This window comes from Sander vitreus, chromosome 7 (assembly GCF_031162955.1).
Source record: "Sander vitreus isolate 19-12246 chromosome 7, sanVit1, whole genome shotgun sequence".
NCBI lineage: Eukaryota > Metazoa > Chordata > Actinopteri > Perciformes > Percidae > Sander > Sander vitreus.
The window spans coordinates 21843513-21862504 of NC_135861.1; the positions used below are offsets into that span (position 1 = coordinate 21843513).

At 41.7% G+C, this 18992-nt stretch overlaps 1 protein-coding gene across 4 annotated transcripts in view; it reads right to left on the minus strand.

The window, feature by feature from the left end:
• Positions 1 to 18992, minus strand: part of LOC144521078 (protein bicaudal D homolog 2-like) — a 42500-nt gene that overhangs the window by 16667 nt on the left and 6841 nt on the right. For all 4 annotated transcript variants that reach the window (XM_078255354.1, XM_078255353.1, XM_078255352.1 and 1 more), the window contains exon 2: positions 7702 to 7914. In XM_078255354.1, the coding sequence (XP_078111480.1) occupies positions 7702 to 7914 (213 nt within the window). The remainder of the gene's footprint in view (positions 1 to 7701; positions 7915 to 18992) is intronic.

Here is an 18992-nt window from a genome sequence, read left to right on the forward strand (position 1 = left end):
TGAATTTAAGCAAAAAAGAGCTCAGAGAGTCAGTCAAACCATTAATAGCTTCACATACTCTTGTTGTCAGCTTTGAAGTATCAAACTACATACACAAACATATACACAATTATTTCATTAAGACCTTCAGCATAATCACCATGCTGCTGGGGTAACCATTTGTTTTTAACTCATCAAAGCTGTGCAAGCTGGTTGTTCAGGTCTTGGCCAGGGTTATGTGCCTCAGCTGGAGGATCAGTGCTGTATGGTCCCGATGAATACGGGCCACTACTGAACCTGATTACGATCCTCCTCCAATCTGATTACAATGCAAACCAGTGCTTTGACCTTTCACCTTGCTTCCACATCCTCTGTTGCACTGAGCCCCTCACAGGCTCAGGAGGGGGGGGTGGTTACACTGGCCTGCTGCCTGACAGAAGTTGATTTGAGTAAACTCCTCAGGGTTTGCGGTGGCCATGTGTGTCCCTGCTATAAAAGGGTGAATTACATTAATTAAGAGGAGCGCGTGTACGCCTCTCCTGGGAATGTTTGCGATATACTGCAATGTATGTGTGTGTGTGTGTGTGTGTGTGTGTGTGCGGCTAGATACTGGGATGTGGGATTTTGAAGGCCATGTGAGGTGCCACCAATAGAGAGCTTGTCAGTGGGAAGCCTTTCATGAGCATGGACCTATGTGTGGTTAGTGATGACCACCTGCTGGCTGTCACTACAGGTGATGTCTGGACAGCTGCTTCAATACGCCCACACACCCACCCACAACCACCCACCCACCCACACACACAAATGTGTCACTTCCATGCAACGTGGGTGGTAGTAAAAACACTAAGTAGTACAGCCATACCATAAACTTGCAGGATAGGCATGCTATATTAGATGTTTAATAGCATAGTGATGACTAGCACATGCATGTAGTGTACGTATATGCAGGATAAAGCATAGACTTTATTTGCTCTAATGGACCCTTACTAGGTCATACTGGGCTGCAAAATGTCACAAGAGCACACATTTCAGTGGGTCAGAGCTTCTTCCGACTGTACTGTATGAACTCTCACTTTCAACTCTAAAGCTTTCTTTTCACTATTAAACTACTTTTGACAGCACAGTGGGGCTGAGCCTGCTTAAATCTCACTAAAGCTCTGAGTAATTTTTCAATATGTTTGAGTCCCTTACTTCTGTGGGAAATAGCTCCATCACTTAGTAAGCCATGGTGGCAAGGTTTTAGGCTTAACACAAGTGTAGATTAGGAATGTTTTAATGCTTTATTAAAAGGCCCTGCTCCGGTTTTAATAACTGCAGAAAATTTTGTAAATATGCATTTCAACAAATCCATATTTACTAGCTTTAACACCCTAGTTTCATTCCCTTGAAAGTGCTGTGCAGACTCCCAGATGGCACAAGACTGTATAATGGATATAATAGCACAGACAGGCTCAATATAAATATATATTTTCTATCTTCTTTTTCTTTTCTCTCTTGCACTCTCACTCCGCTGACCTCTTTTTCACTCTCCATCCTGCCCACTTTGCACTTCAGAAAAATGCACATGCACTGGATTTCTTCCCCCAAATTGCTATTCCTACAGTGCAGAGGGGTTCCCAGATGGTATGACACCAAGTTCAGGTCAATTTTAACCCCCTTTCTCGCCTTCTCTGATTTCTAATACCACTGACCTCCATTTGGCTGTTTCACCAACGTGACTGCTCTCATTTCTCCAACCCCCACCTCTCCTCTCTCCTCCGCGTGTCAGTGTGCTTTTAGCGGCACACTAAATCCACATGTACAGTTGAATTCCTTTCTCCTACAGAGTTTTAGTTCCATCATATCTCTCTAATCAGATAAAAAAGAAGTAGACAGGGACAGTCATGTTCACTTCTGCTTGTAGATCTCTGGTGATATTGTGCACTTTTGGTCTTCAGTGAGCCAATGAGAAAAAAATATATATTTCTTGTAGGCTCTGCAGCATGTCAAGGTGACGTAAGCCCAAGTTAAATCTAACTCTACCGAGCTGAGCAAATCCCAGGATAACCTTCAGGAGAGACGAGAAATATATCGCAGATGAACTACAGCTCAACCCTCCCCCCCACCACCACCACCCCCAGTATAGGTTTAGACAGAGCAAAGGAATAATGAAGCTCAGGGGCCTATTGCTACTGTCAGAGTCGGGAATGTGGGTGAAAGCAGATCTGCTTTTATCCTCCTCTTTGCTGCAAGCAATTGTCATTCTATTCAGACTCCATTACGGAGAGAAAACACAGTCAAGGTCACACTTTTCAATGAGAAAATTAAAATCTAAAAGGTGAAAGGAATCTTGTGAGTGCGTGACTGATAGTACTTTGCCCAGTGTGTGACTGTTGAAGAGCCCCCAGGGTGAAAGTGTGTCTGCATGCACTTAACAGTGAATTACTGATTTTGAGGTCATGTTAGATGAAAGTGGAGAAATGTGCACATCAGTACATCTACACCCAATAGCTAAAGTGAATGTGTAGGCCTATTTATGTGTGTGTAGTAGAGTTATTAGGATCCATTGATCCGGCATGGAAAACCTCTTTGGTGCGTGAGCCAGGGGCTTAAATCAAGATCGACACATTTCAGAGCTTCCTTGATGCGGATACTAAAAGACAAATATCATTGGGGATCAATGGCACATGTATCTTCTAAATGTATTTTAGAAATGCACCCCTCTTAAGGGCTGAAAATAGCCTTCAATTGGTGAGACATGCCACTCACGAGGCAGCTAGCTGAAGTGGGAGTAGGATTAGGTGCCGTGGCCAGATAAACCAGATAACATCTGGAGGCCTTAGTTGTGGGTCACTTGTGACAATAGTAGTAGCAATGGCTGGTGCAAATATGGAAAATTAAGCAGCATGTGTCTGAGTTTTCACACCTCTTCTTGTTATATTCCTCTGCCGTGTCAGTGAGTCTTTCCATTTAGAGACCAATTGTTCAACCTTTTCTCTGTTCGTCTTTCTATACTGCCCAACCACTCCAACTAGCACAGGACAGGAGGTGATCTGTCTTGGTAGTAATGTGACAAGATATAATAAGGTAGTCGACAGCACCAGAGCCTTTTAGGAATCCTATTACATTAGCCTCACGTCAGACAATAATACCAGGGAACAAAGATCAACCTTCCTTGGATCCCTTTACCACTCAACTCTGACCTTTCAATAATCAAGGTAAAGCACCAGCGCTGCCCTGACAATTGAAATTCTGTGTCTATGTCCATCTGCTCCACTGAAAACCTGCAGCCTTGCACTCTCATTTCTTCTGATTGCAATAACTAGAATGGCCTTCCTCTCAATGAACTTTAAATGTCTGCCCTCTTCCGACCTTTTAAACTCATCCTATCAATGCAGATACCTCCCTCGCTCAATCCCCCACTTCTGTCAGTTGTATAATCCAGCCAACTGAAACCGCATTTAAATTAAGGGGAAAGCCTCATCTCTGATGGCTCCTTCGGCTGTGTCAATGAGGTGGGGAAAAAAACTATCATGTTTATTATTTAAATGGCCTCCACATTATGACAAAAAGCACAACACTGTAATTTATGTCTGTGAGTGCAGAAATGGTCAGAGCGAGTGAATCATTTCAGGATAACAGTTGTTAGGGCAACAACAATTACTGTTTTAGCACAGCCTGAGTGATGCAAAATATGGAGAAAGGGAGTACTGCAAGCAATCGCAGGGTGATGATGAGGTGGAAACGCATTACATTTTTTCCGAGTGTGACTAGAGTGTAAAGATAGACTGAACTAACACTGATAACACACAACTCAGCGTTTTTATCTTTGGCTTTGCTTGATAATTTCCTAAGAGGCAGGCAATGGGGATCCTCATTCTGCAATGATAATGACAGCCATCACTGGAGGAGGCACAGTCCTCTCAAGACATGAGATTGAATTTAATGAAGTCATGCCTATTAGAGAGCGCCTCCATATAATACTGGCTCATTGTAGAGGTTTAATCCTATAGACTGCAGCGTAGCAGTGAAATGTGTTTTATCAGTGCTTTAGGATATCATTCGAGTCTTTGGCATGGAAGACGGCGATGTCAGTACACAGCTGAAATGCTATATCTAAAGGGTTGTGAATGAACTGGCCTGTACAGAGACAAAAGCCGTTTAACACTGAACGGAGCTTCCAGATCTGTGGAATGGTGCAATAATGACATTATCTAGTGAATGATTTGTAAACAACACACAGTCAAATTACATTTGTAAGGCTTTTACAGGCCTTCTTTTAGCTGTACTGATTTCATGAAAGCTCAAATCCTAAATACATCTTAACTTTACAAGGGGACTGTTGTTGATATGCACGGGCAAAAAAACCCTCACTTTTAACCAAACACAAAAGGCAACAGTTACAGCCCAACTGTCACTTGCATTCCTTGATGAAATTGAGTCATTTATTGAACCTCGTGACTTAATATGATTAGCCATGCTGTCTCAGAAAAGCAGCACGGTCCACCACTAGTGCTGAATTTACTCTGATTAAGCCTTTCTCCTTCTCTAACGGATTTTAGGCCTCCTTCTCTTTCTTTGTACCATTCTTACCATCTCGTAGTGCCACCACCCCCTTCTCTCCCTGCCTGAGCTTTTGGGCTAATTTGAAACCCAGGAGACAAAGGTCTCTTTCAGTCCCGTCAGTCTGGTCACAATGCCAGCGTCAGTGCCCAGGCTCCCTCCATTTGCCTGCCACACACACACACACACACACACACACACACACACACACACACACACACACACACACACACACACACACACACACACACACACACACACACACACACACACACACACACACACACACACACACACACACACACACCCAGAAGTACCATTAGAAGGGTGCCATTATCTCCTATACATGGAGCAATTTACACTCCAGCCCCTTTTATCTAGCCAATTAGAGCTGGCCGGGCCCATGGTGCTGCATCAGGGTGTTTTTAATTTGGGAATGGCACCTGCAGAAAGGCCATCATGCAGACCACCAGTGCAACACCAGTTACACCAAAGCAGTAAATCAGATGTGCAAGAAACATGGTATTCCCTTTTTTTCTCAACTTTATAATACAATGTAAGAAGTATACCCTGAAGTGGGAGATTTAAGAGGCATAGTGTCTTTGTAGTGTGTGTTGTGTGTGTGTGTGTGTGTGTGTGTGTGTGTGTGTGTGTGTGTGTGTGTTTTATACAGTGTAACTTGTGTTCCGTTTCAAAAACATGTCTGATGATGACGAACATCTGGCTTCCATGATGCCTGACTTTACCAACTTAGATGCAGAGCTGAGCAGCAGCTGACCCAATTATAGTGGAATTTGGAGCTTTCCGGAATTAAAGTTGTTTTGAGGGACATGCCATTTAGAAGTCTTTTCTCAGTAAGAAACGCCGCTGACATCTGTCTTAAGTAGTGACTCACAGAAAAAACAGTGATTCCTGCAGCTGTCTGCTGTTAGAATTCACTCCAGAGGGGGGCACCTTTGTAACTTGCCCCCCTCCCAATTACACTGGAATTACCAACTTGACCTGCAAAACAGAGGACTCAGCTAAATCTGCTGTGCACAAACATGGGAAGATTTGCAATACTGATGGGTTTAACCACATAGCAAGAGCATTATACAAAGAGGAGGAAAAAAATAAGTGCTAAATGTCATACTGCAGAATGCCAAATGTAAAGCCAAAGACACACAACCCACGCTCTGTACTGCACTGCACAGCACTGCACTCTTGTCTCTTCTAATGAGGTCAATTAGCTGTGAGTACATGGAAATGGAAGCAGTGAAGAGATCAGACATTGTCCAAAGTGGGGCGCAGACAATAAAGGTTAGCATTTATGATACAGTCGTTGGGGAAGCTTAAGAGAGTAAATATGAAAATGTTTGCTGGAATGTGTGAAGGGTATGATCCGATGTAGGGAAATGGCTTTGTCATGCTTCAGCAAAACAGATTTCAGTTGGTAAAGTGCTCGTTTGAGGTGTTTTTTTTTATTAGGCATGTCACTAAAATGCCACAGCTGGGGCAACAGGTTAAGCACTACTGTCATTCAATGGTTCACAGAAATTTAAGATTTTAATTGATTAAATTATTCATGTAGGATCATGCCATCTTTTGCAACAGAGCATGTTTCAGTTTTTAATTATAACTCCACCCTGCATCACAATAAAGGGTGGAGGAAATCACATTAGGGCTTGAAGGCAAAGTGTTGCTTAATCCGCCTGGTCTCTGTCCCACAGTGTGATTAGTTTTATCTTAGCTAGGGCTGGGTTTAAAAAAGAAAAAAAGAAAAAAATGCTTCTGAATCAAATCGCATTTCATTTGAATGATCCGATATTGATTTCAAAAATCCAGAATCGATTTCTGTCTGTATCATATGAAACAAGAAGACCTAAGGAATCCATTCGTACCAATTACCATGCCAGCTTGTTGGCAAAGGGTGTTAAATAACGCTCCATTTTGGTGAGGGAAAAAGTGGCATGGCCATTTTGAAAGGGTCCTTGACTTAACCCTCAATATATCTGAATGAAATGTCACCCACCACTGACAGGGAGTCTATATGCCGACCGCCGCAGTGCCCATGTTAAATAAAAAGTACTTTAATGCAACTGCCTTGGGGTCAATTCTTAATGTAAACATTAATACCTTTACCTTATAAATATCCTTAATAAAATTGTTAATGAATTGAATCGGAAATCAGATCAAATCGGGACCTTGTGAATCGGAATCAAATCGATTCAGGAAATCGGTGACGATACCCAGCCCTATTCTTAGCATGTCAAAAACATACAAGTTGTTGACTCTGCAATCACACTTACAGTAATATAGGCTTTGACAGCAATATTGAAAGTAACAGAGGTGAATGAATGTGCGGAACAGCACAGGGCTTAAGATTGATCCGGGATGTATATCTGTTTTCTTTTCTGCAGCTTCAGACAGAAAAATCCCATTAACAAACACGCCCGTTGTTCTCAATAGCTGCAGGCAAACAGGGACAGACATGACCCTCTGTTTCAACTCAGAAGTGAGTTCATTTTCAAAGTATTGATGCAAGAAATACACCACCATGATACAGTGTCTTCTGATGAACAGAGATATTCTTTGAAGTGACTTTACCCGGTCCTCTTCTAACGTTGTATAATACATGCAGTGTGCATTAGTAGCATTGCCCTATGATACATAGCCAGCTGACCGAACTAGGCCTGCACGATTCGGGGAAAAATATGAATCACGATTTTTTAGCTTAGAATTGGCTTCACGATTTTCTGCCACAATCTTTTTCTCACGAAGTGTAATGTTTATTGCACACATGAACCATGACAAATCAAATTGGCAGTACCAAACATAGATTTGTTTTGGCACCTATAGCACATTGCACATCACCACAAGCCTGTAAACATAGAGGCTTCAGTGAAGAGAAGGGAGAGCTTTGCAGCGCTTGGGAGTGCTTTAAAACCTTTCATACAGTCCATGTTTAAAACTCACAGAAGAAAGTAGTAGCGTTTGTGATGCAGTCAGCTCGTAAAATTAAATGACAATCAAAATAAAAAAATAGAAGTTATTTAAAAATTAAAAATCGTGAACAGGGTGAATCGAGATTTTATAACGATTAATCGTGCAGGCCTAGACCGAACTGAACTGATTAAATTGTAACCCCCCTTTTATATAATAATTCTGTTCTAATTCTGATTGTGTATCCCCAACTCTTACCTCTCTCATCTCCTGAGAGATGGTGTTGAGGCGTTCATTCTCAGACTGGGTATTGGTGAGGATGTTGCGCGCCTGGCGGAGCTCGGTCTGCAGCTCCAGGACCCTCTGCTCGTAGTAGGCCTCCTTACATGCCGACTCCTGGATGAGAGACTCCTCACGGCTCTCCCCATCCGCTGCTACCTTCCTGTGGTTGGAGTAGGCTTGTCCAAAGGCCTGGAGATACAGTGTCGGAGGAAAAGAGCTGTTGTTTAGAAGCTATAGTATTCAGAAATATGGGCGGATATGTTTTTAATCCATTGTTAATACTATTTAGTGGCCAAACTAGAGACATATGTAAATCAGGGGGTAAAGCATTAACTGGCTAATTTAAAAAAAAATTTAATATCAGGGTTGTAACTGACAAAAGTTTGCTTTGTGATTTAGCCATTTTAAAGTGACAGTAATCTTTACTACTGTGGTTCAGCTGGGGACGGGTGCTCAAAAACTCCCAAAATACTGCCGTTGCCCCGTAGAGATAATCAGTTAGGCTCCATCTGGGCTGCATTATCCCATCTTCCCCCTGGCTCTCCCATCTCTCCCTCCCCTACCCACAGGACGGTGGCCTCAACTGCACGTGCTCTGCAGTGACTCCACAGATGGGAAAACCAAACAGGCAAAGTAGAGCAAATGGAATAGTGTCTGGGTGATCATGAAAGGCCTGTATTCTAATGCTCTTAATACCTTAGGAGATCATAGCAGAGTACGGGAAGGTCAGCAGATAAGATTTGTTTTTTGCAGATTGCCCACAAGGGATGAAATTCATTAAAATTAAATAACTATATAGACATATAGACTAAGGCTTTTGCCTTCTGTAGGGGGATTTTCTCAGTTGAAAGGCTGAGATCAGTCTTGTAGTTTGTGCAATATGAAAGATAGTTTCACTATAAATAGCGCTGCCTTAATTTTGACCTTAATTTGTTAATGGGCGGCTGCGAGGCAGCAAAATATGAACAGAGAGACAAACAGAGACAGACAGAGAGGGAGAGACAGAGTGAGACCTTAACTGCAGCAGAATCTAGGATAGGCTGATCTCTGTCTTCTAGAAATCTGATTATCCCCCTGATTACAGATTTCATTTCCAACCAGTCATCTGATGGAAATTCTGATTCTCATCTCGCCTCACAGCTCGAGTGCAGGCAGTAATCTGAAATCACCTGAGGCACTGAATCTGACCTTGTTTGCAGCTGCAGTACACGCTCTTCTCTCTCTGACCTGCTACTCCCTTACATCTGCATGTGACTGGCTGCTGCAGGCTTTTCTCCGTCTAACTGCGTATCATATTAATGAGTAATTCCTTTAGAGAATGGAAAATCTGGAAATTTGCATTAGCCAAACTGGCCTACTTGCAGGACTAAAACTATTTCAGTGGGTTACAGAAGTGCCTGACATCATGTCTCGTGCAGGGTGGCTACAATATCTCTCACATTCCAGGAAAGATGATGAACAGGGAGATAGCAAGGATGAACTCTCACACTGAGACGCAATATGCTTTATTTAGAAGCAATAACAGTTTGAAATGGTGCTAACTTTGTAAGTAGCATAAGTAACCTCATCTGTGGCAAACCACATATTAGCACATACCTGATTGTGCCAATTTAATACATTTTTACAGATGAGCTGATGACATTTTCAACCAGTTGCAGCAGTTAACATACTGAGCCAACACATGAGAGCTGAAATTAGGTGATTAATTGATTGAATGACAGAAAACAAATCAGAATTTCGATGATTATATATTTGTTTAAGTTAAAATGGAATTGCCAAGTTTCATCTACTCAGCGGTGAGGTTCTGCTGCTCTTCTTTGTGTTATGTGATAGTAAACTTAATATCTTTGGGTTTTGGACTCTTGGTCAGAAAAAACAAGTAGTATGAAGATATCACATTGGACCCGTTAAATAAATATCCTTATACCTTCCCCACAACCTCCCTTCTAACAGAAATCACACCATCAATCAGCAGGAGACTTTTTGATTAAAAGTCCTTACAAGAGATGGGATTAACCCAATCAGAAACCAGGGGAATCCCATTTTTATAATCTTGGTGTATGATGGCTATCCACCACCATCAAGGGACTCCAATCAATCCAATCTCAGAGGCCTGTTCTTTAAACATGAAGTAGAGCCCCTAGCCCAAACCATCTGACCCAAGGCCTTTAATCTCAACTCCCCAAGCGTGGTTTTTAGGGGAGGCTAAATTGGGGCCGCACGCGACCAAGCCTGTAATCCCACAGTGAGCTGCCCACCCAATTTATAATTCATCTTTAGCTTGCCATATGTTGCGTTTTTTTTTTTTTTTTTACATATATGATATGTTAGCATACGTGGATTATTAATCCTTTGTAAAGCTAATAAAAGGCAGATCTTTAGTCATTAGCACGCTGTCTGGGCTGGATTTTCTCACAGAAGGCTATGGCTAACATTATAGAGCTGCATAAGAAAAAGTCAATAGTTCAGGAGATTTATCCCTCTATGGAACCCAATGTCTGATTCCAGATGAGTGCATGCATGATGGGCTGAGGTTAGACACCCTGCTGGGCTGGGCTTTATACTGTGGGCTGTCATGTGGAGATCAAAGTAAATCATCACTGTGATCAAAAGCATCAAGTGATTGAGGATGATTGATAACATGAGATGAGTCACCTTTGGTCTTAGTTCTTTTTCTCTCAGCTGTCAGTATTATTTTCATTACTTCCCCATACACTGCTGACACCAGAACAGAGAATCTAGTCATAAGATTGACACATGGAAACTTTCAAAAGGTATAAATAGAGTCTTACATGGGTGGATGAATGCAGACTAATTTAAGGAAAGATGTTGCTATGCCTGCAGTTTTAGTTTTAGGTACAGCCTATATTAAAAACACTGGTTTCTCTGGTAATTATGTTTATTATACACCCAGGGTGTTAAACTCAATCCACTATCTGTAGGTCTATCTTTCAGCAAAACAAATGTTGCTATAACAACAGCGTGACTGCTTGTGTTCAAAGCATGCTGGAACACAGTTTAATTGTCGCATTGTCCTCTAATCTGACCAAAGACACTGCTTTGAGAGGCAAAGTCCACTGATTAGAAGGTGAGACAAATCAGGACTCAACGGTCATGCATAATTTTTTTGCAATGTGATCCCTGTTAAGTAACAGAGGGGGAATGCTAAACACTTGGTTCTGTAGGGAAAAAAAAAAAGGGAAATCCAAGGCACTCTTCTTCAAAATTATTAAAAAGCCTTTATTTTACTGGTTATTTCATAATAGAACATTTAAAAGACATAGGGAGAAGCAACCCTATGTCTTTTAAAATTTCTATTATGAAATAGCCAGTAAAATAAAGGCTTTTTAATAATTTTGAAGAAGAGTGCCTTGGATTTCCCTTTTTTTCTACACTTTATTGAATTCCCAACCCCAAAGAGCACCTTCAAACATCTGATTGAACTTCCTGAGCACCCTGAACTCTTTTGTCTTTCCAAGATACTTGGTTATGTAGCTTCCAGCCCTGCTGCTAATGTTCAACACCTTACATGGTGTAGGATGTTAAAGCAGAGAGAACATAAGTCACCGAGTTCAACGTGGTTTTCCCCGCTCAGAATCCTCCTGCGCATGTTTTTTTTTGATCCTTTGAGCCAAGAGCACAAGGGAGATGGGCTTTGGGTCTCTGACAGGTAACAAACAGATCGATACTGCCAGTCTCTGAGGCCCTGTGGAGCTTAAATGAACCAAATGTATTTTCAGTTTCTGTCCCGCTGGCAGAGAGCAGTGTTTTTTCTGTGGCATGAAGTGAGAATAGAAAGCGGGTAGAGATGTAACCAGAGATATGGTTACTGCAGACCATGAACAATAAAACCACTGGACATTCAAGTTAACACACACACACACGATTTGTACACACCCAGCATAATGCTGACATAATAATCTCACTAGAGGATGCCAGATAGGTTGCAGCAGGGCATGCCTAATGTGCAATACCAGATGACACAACCTCGAGATGCAGAACTGTGATATGAGAATGCATTTGGCAAAACTTGTGGACTAGAGTGGGTTGATTTTCAGTCTCTACAGCAGCATTCTCGTGCTATGACAAAGACAGCATGTGACGAATGCTGAACAATATAACGCTATGTCAATTTAGTTAGTCATACAGATGGTGAGCGTGTTGGAGTTGACCCTGGATGCCAAAGCAGTGGTCCGGCAACACTGAAGGCTCGTTGGTGTTAGAGTTGTCATTGTAGGCGATTGCACAGGAGGAGAAATGGAGCAGGAAAAAACTAAACAATGAATGAATTATTCTGCCTCGTGACTCACAGCTCACGTGGAGTCACAGTCAGTGATGATAAACAGAGACGTGCACTCTTTTTTTTACCATCTTATCGTCCGTCTCTCTGTCTCTATTCACAGGCCACTGTGCAGCCAGCGACTTGCAAGGGACAGATTGCTTTAAGGTGTGTTTCTATATTTAGCCGTTTTTTAACTGTTCATTATAAAGATCTCTTGGGGCATGAGTGGCATGGTCCTGTGAGGAATGCAAACCATGTCACGCAGCAGTGTATGCTTGTTTGAGTTTACTCAACTGACAGCGCTGTTGCCGATTAGTGCATGTTATGCCAAAACCAATGACACTTGCTATAATGAATAACAGAGAAGCTAATTATTTACTTCAGACTTTACTCTTCAGTGGGATTGAACATTCGCTTTCATCCCTCGACAATTCCGTGGAGGTTATGATTAACTCTCCACTGGTTTAAATATTCCCCTTCTTGCCTTTCACCAACTCAGCAACTTAAAATTGACCTTTTTAAGCAGAGATTTACTATGGCAAAATTACAAGAGGAGTAATTCTAAAGTAGAAGAAACTATTTAACAGTTAGATGTATATAAGGCGTTATATTTGCCAAACAGAAGGAGAAGGAGATGGGGAGGGAAAAAAAGAGGGTGAGAAAGAAATGCGAACGAGGGAGGGAGGGAGAGATATTAGCTGTTGTTTGGCACAGAGCCACATTGATTCACTGCATAGAACAGAGCCGTTGGGTTATTATTCACACACAGGCCTGGACAATTTCACACACTCGAAACGCATACACACCCAGTGTGCCCGAGGTAGGCCAAACGGCACCTGGTGTTGCCGTGTTGAGGCTTGCTCTCCCTTCTGAGATAAAGGAGGAAGAGGTGAGTGTTCAAAGCATCCTAGGGGTTCCACCAACACTGTGTGCAATTCATGTTGTCAACACATACAGGCGATGCACTGCATGCCAAAGGCAAGGAATACACTACAGTGAATATAACAAAGCAGAGGTTAGAGAAACCTAACAACGTGTGAGTATATGAGACACATATTACCTTAAAAAAAAAAAAGATTTAGCCTCAACTGTACTGGCTGAGCGATAAACTCTCATCATGAGACTTGAAGGGCGCGAACCTCCTAAAAACAACCACAAAGCTGTGCCAGATTTTGGATCTCCTCAGTTGCAGGGCAGGACAGAAAAAGAGAGAACGCCAGAGGTGATGGAGCCATTGGGAGAAGGTAGACATTAGGGCTGGGTCATATGGAGAAAATCAAATTTCATGATATTTTTGACCAAATACCTCAATATCGATACCGCAACGATATTGTAGTCTTGACTACTGGTGCTTTCACAAAATATTTACACAATGAGATTTTTGATAAATAATTATCAGTAATGTGGATATAATGACTTAGTGGGTAAAGGCAAATAATAGAACAGTTACAACAGTCTGGTAAGTTCAGAAAATGACATCACTTTACTGTAATGCAGCCTTTGAAATCAGGAAAAGACAACACTTGTCATTTTACTGTCATATTACGATATTCAAAATCTAAGACGATATCTAGTCTCATATCACGATATCGATATAATATCCACATATTGCCCAGCTCTAGTAGACATACAATTAAAGCACACACATGAACACACACACACACACACACACACACACACACACACACACACACACACACGTGTCTCTGCTACGAGTGATGCGCTAATCAGACTCATGAGGCCCTTTACATGCCTCACTGAAGAAGTCATCCTCAACCATATAAAAATATCAGAATAGCCTAATTGGGCTGCAGGAGCTCAGCGATGCAAAATCTCTACATACATTTTATCTGCTTACATCAGGCTGTAATGATTAAGCGCTAGTTAGTGCTTTCTTCAAATCTGGCTGGGGAAAACTAGATTTCATGTTTTATTTCGACTTCACACAGGCAACTAATCTGAAGTCAGCACGAGAGACTCTGTGTGAAGTCAGCCTTTGGTCAGATCAGAGCTTAATTTCAAACATGATGCTTATCTATATTCATCATACGTCTACAAAGACAGGAGCTTTAGAAAATATATCTTCCTTACAACATTTGAACATGAGAATCTCTTTTTTGAATCACAATCATTTTGGAAGATTGTGCTGAGATGTAAATGTCCTTATTTATATGTTATTTAAATTGTATTTTATATATATATATATATATATATGTTTTTTGTTTTTTTTAAATAATGTTCCAAATAAACTACAAAACTAAACTATAAAAGGTGAAACACCTGCAAAGAGAGGACAATCAAGCCCCCCACTGTTATTATAGTGTCTGTGTCAGCCTGAAGGCACTATACTGTGGGTGTTCATGGACTAACTCCTGTGTTATTATTACAGGGTAAAAACAGTCATTATGCCTCTGGCAGTGAGCTAAAGAACCTGGGTCTGAGTTTATTTAACCTTCAGTGCATAGATATATAAGACGAAAGCAGCGTTTACATGCTACACAATAGGCAGTATAATGAGAAAAGGTCATTTTAATGCCACTCATGAGTGAAATACAAGCTAAGCCTAAAAGCCACTAACAACATTTACAGAAAAAGCAGATTTCGGTCGAGTTAAGTGTTTCCTGAGAAGGTTTGTCTTGACTCAAGTTACTGTTTTTGTTTCTTCTATGATGCCATGAAAAATCATCTGTTCTTTCTTGTGCAACGGAAGAGATGAACCACAACATTTTTAACTCTACTTCTGTCTTCAGTATTTGATCTTAGCAGTCAATGAGCTGGGGTCTGAGTTCTTTATCATCGTTCATATCGTGGCAATGTTCCATACTAGCGCCAGCTCTGGGCAATCACAACCTCAATCATTTGCAATGCAAAGACAGCCTTATCGGTGCCTGCCTGTAGTCAGCCTGCCGGTTCCCCTTTAAGCCTGACACTCTGTGGCTGGATGAGATCTCCCAGGTCCACGCGCCCGAACCCCAGGGGAACAGCCGTCGTTATGGTTACTATGCCAATTACAGTGACAGAGCGAGAGGCGGTCAGAAGAGGCAGGGCACTGACACAGATGGCCGTTTCAGAGCTCAACCTCACACAGCTTGCTCTCCTCCCTCTTTATCTGGCAACAGTTCTCACCCATGCCTCTCCAATTTGAAATTTGTGCTATCTGGCCAAGCCTACATCATAGTAAAGAAGCAGTTCATCAGACTGAGCCTCTATTTAGTAAGTGAGTATTTCAGGATATTTCCCAAAAGAAACGGCTCCATGTGGAGCCTTTACGTATGACATCCACAGCTGAACCGACCCTCTCTGTTTACATAAATGACGAAGCTGGGGCTGCAGCCAGGAAAAAAAAAAACACACACACACACACACACACACACACACACACACACACACACACACAAAGTCTAAGGTCAGGTTTGAAGGAAGAAGGGGGAAGGTGAAGTAGAAATGGAATCCATTTGTTTGTGTATTTGTTCACGGTTAGTGGAGACAATGTTATGTATCAAACCCTTAGCCCTCCGCCATATCATTTTAACAATAATCAATTATTAGATTAATACCATATTTGAGACCCTTATTCATTTCCCCTCATCATCCTAGACTCATACATTAGTGCCGAGACATGTCTAATCAATCAGGGTGAAGCATTGACAGGATGGTGGAGGGACTGCACACACTCCATTTTCCTTCTTCTTGAGGTTTTCTATCTAAGGTGCCTCATATGTTGCCACTTGATCAAGTTTTCCTCCACTCACAAACAGGGCCAAAGTTATCTCTCAATCTCTGTGCTGTCCCCAACTCCCCACTCATATCTCTTCATTCACCCTCCCAAACCTAGAAGAGTCTCTTGGGCAGGTCCTGCCCTTGCTCCCTGGCCAGACAGAGACTAATGACCTCCCTTCCCCATTTGCTGTAATTAAATCCTATGTGACTGTGTGTGCGCACATTCTCTCTACCAAGGAGGTTACATCTTGGGTCTGGGTGGCAAGCCTTCCATATGTGGCCATGTCAGAAAATAATGAGGTGGGGGCTTAGTAGCTTCGCCATAATACTGTACATAACAGATACTTGATCGATAAGTGTAGAAAATAGTATATGCAATGCATACAGCAGACAAATCATTGTCTATGGTTTGCGTTACATAATAATGTTCTTTCATTCCATGTTCAAAGAATACTTTGTCAACTCTACAATACCTATACATCTCACTAACAACAGAGCATTCAAGAAAATAATGAAAACAGGAAACACAGGAATTGCCAGGTGCCCGTCCTATCCAAACCTCTCTCCCTTTCTCTGTCTGCTATCCCCATTTCTCAAGGACTCCTGAGAGACTGGCACACATCCAATTAAAACCCCTCCTCTCCTCGCTCTCTCTGAGCCTAAACATTAATGTCATTATTGCTGTACAGGCAACCCCCTGCCCGGCTATACAACTCTGTCTTATCTCAACTCCCTTTTACCCTTTATCTATTCCCAATTCCTCCCCCTCTCTCCCCTGTTCAACCATGCCTGAGGGTTTTAAAGCGTGGGCTACATGAGACTCGGGTGCGACACACTGCGACAGGGGGACCCAGACCCACTAGCCTATTTACAATGGGAGCCGGGGGAGGAATGAGGAGAGGAGGATGGTGGCGGGGAGTGGGTATGGAATGTGGAGAGATTGTAGACATACCGCTGTTCTCTGATTGCACTGTGGTGTTGAAGTTTAAAGGACCCCCAGGGCAAAGGGACAACCTTGCTAATGTTTGAATAGACAGTCTATTAAAAGGAGGAGATGTTTTCAAAATCTGCCCTCTGGTTGAATTAATTTAGGTGAGATGGGAGGCACTACTCTGCCATTTAGGAGATAATTGAGATGAGTGGACTATGTAGAATTACAGAGGAACCAGAGAGGGGTGTGCCAGAATGTACTCATGTAAACAGAAAGTGCCATCTGTCTACATCTCATCCCTGATCTCTTCCTGTACTGCACCAAATCACAGAATGCCCAGGGACAAACTACAGAGAAGAAACAACAAACTCTTTAGTTGGAGGATATGGGTGGAGAAATCATAACCTCTGGATATGTGTACATGTGTGGGTATATCTAGGGGTGGGGATTGGGCACCCACCATCTGTCCACTTATAGCTACCACAAGCTTATTCCTGCCATTTGTATATGCTAATAAACGTGGAGTGTCGCACCCCCATCTCAAATCTTTTGTATCTCTAGGGATATATTCAACTTCATTCTTCAACTTCATATATTCAAGGGCATACATCTGTGTCAAAGCCCAAGTAAGTAAAGTGTCCCACAATGGGGACTTCTGATTTCAGAAGGTCACTACAAGGACATCTACATTTTTCAGATTGCTTGCTATGTGTGTTAAGATTAGTTTATAAATTGGAATCTTGCAAATCTGCCTCTAACCAGTTTAAAAAAATCTGGGATGTTAGTTACAAGAAAAAAATATTTTATTTAATATGATTATTATTAATTCAGCATATATTTTAAACACCCACAGATACTACTACTGATGTACAACTTTTGAGGCACAAAATATTCAGTGTGAGCTAAAGCTAGGTGACTCTATATAGCTCGTAGTGATCGTCAGTTCCTGTCTCTGTTGCCGTGGAAATGGCCAGAACATTGTAAGGAAATGTAGCATAATGAGTGTAGATGTTAACACAGCAGGGGAGGCAAGCGCATTCCTCTCATTAAAACAAACTGCACTATTGAGACTTATTTCTTGTCGAACAGGTGACAGAAGTGACTTGCCTGATGAACCTCATGTGGTCATTTCCTCTGATCCACTAAAAAGATATCCGGACTGACAGAGTCATATTTCATATGCTTCCTATCTGCTATAAAAAGATAAGACTCCTCACAAGTAAACAGGATGCAGAGCGGGGGCAGAGGGCGTGAGTTCCGACTTCATTTCAGTAGAAGGAAGAAGAAAGATTTGATGGAGCAGAGCTTTGCATGGACTCAGTAAGAGGCCTTATGGTTAAAGGAAACCCATTGCCATTTTTTTATTATCAAAACACAAAGCCATAAACAAGCATGTTTTATATAAAAGGAGGGTGTCATTCTCTGTCAATCATGTTGCTTGGACTCTGTAGCACAAACGATAAGGCAGGTTTGTGGGCAATCTGATATAGCCCACGGACTAGAATAATAAGTAGCCATTGCATATCTTACACACACACACACACATTTATCTCAGTCACGTGTACGCACACTGGCTTCTTTGTTGACAGAATAGTTTATAGTTGTTTATAGTTGGGAAACTGGAGACTGGCCTATTCCATGAGTGAACTAAGTTGTATTGTCAGAGGCATACAGCCATTACTATAACCTCATCCACTGCTTTTAGCCTGGGTTCCTGCCGGATGTGGCACTGGTCTTCAGTAATTGGATTACACTGGTAGAATCATGACCCTGCTGGGCGGCTATACAGCTTCTCTACGTGCCATTTTGACTTCTGTGAATGTTTTAAAGAAACCGTAATACCCTAGGGCAGGGGTCTTCAACTGTTTTTAAGCCAAGGACCCCTTAACTGAAAGAGAGATGGAGCAGGGACCCCCTACTACTAATATTGTATAAAATTAAGTTGCATATTAAACTAGGCCTACAATAATGTATAGGGCGGCCTAAAACCTTTATACATATCTTTTTAGTGCATAGAATACTAAGATATTAAAATAATTGGCATGATTTTATAAATCTTTTAATTCTCAACATAAATGTGGTACAGTTTAATTCTTTGGGATTCACTGTATCCGTGGATGGCTACCTTAGTGACAGCGTTACCTATAGGCCAGTAAGCCTATCATCAGTGGGGATTTATATTTGCTAAAATATGTTGGATTCATGTAAAGACTTTTAAATTTTTGAAAAAACTTTAAAAAATTAATATTTTGGAGGCCCCCTGCAGTGACTCTGAGGACCCCCTGTTGAAGATCTCTGCCCTAGGGTATTTTAAAAGTTGTGAATTTAACTATA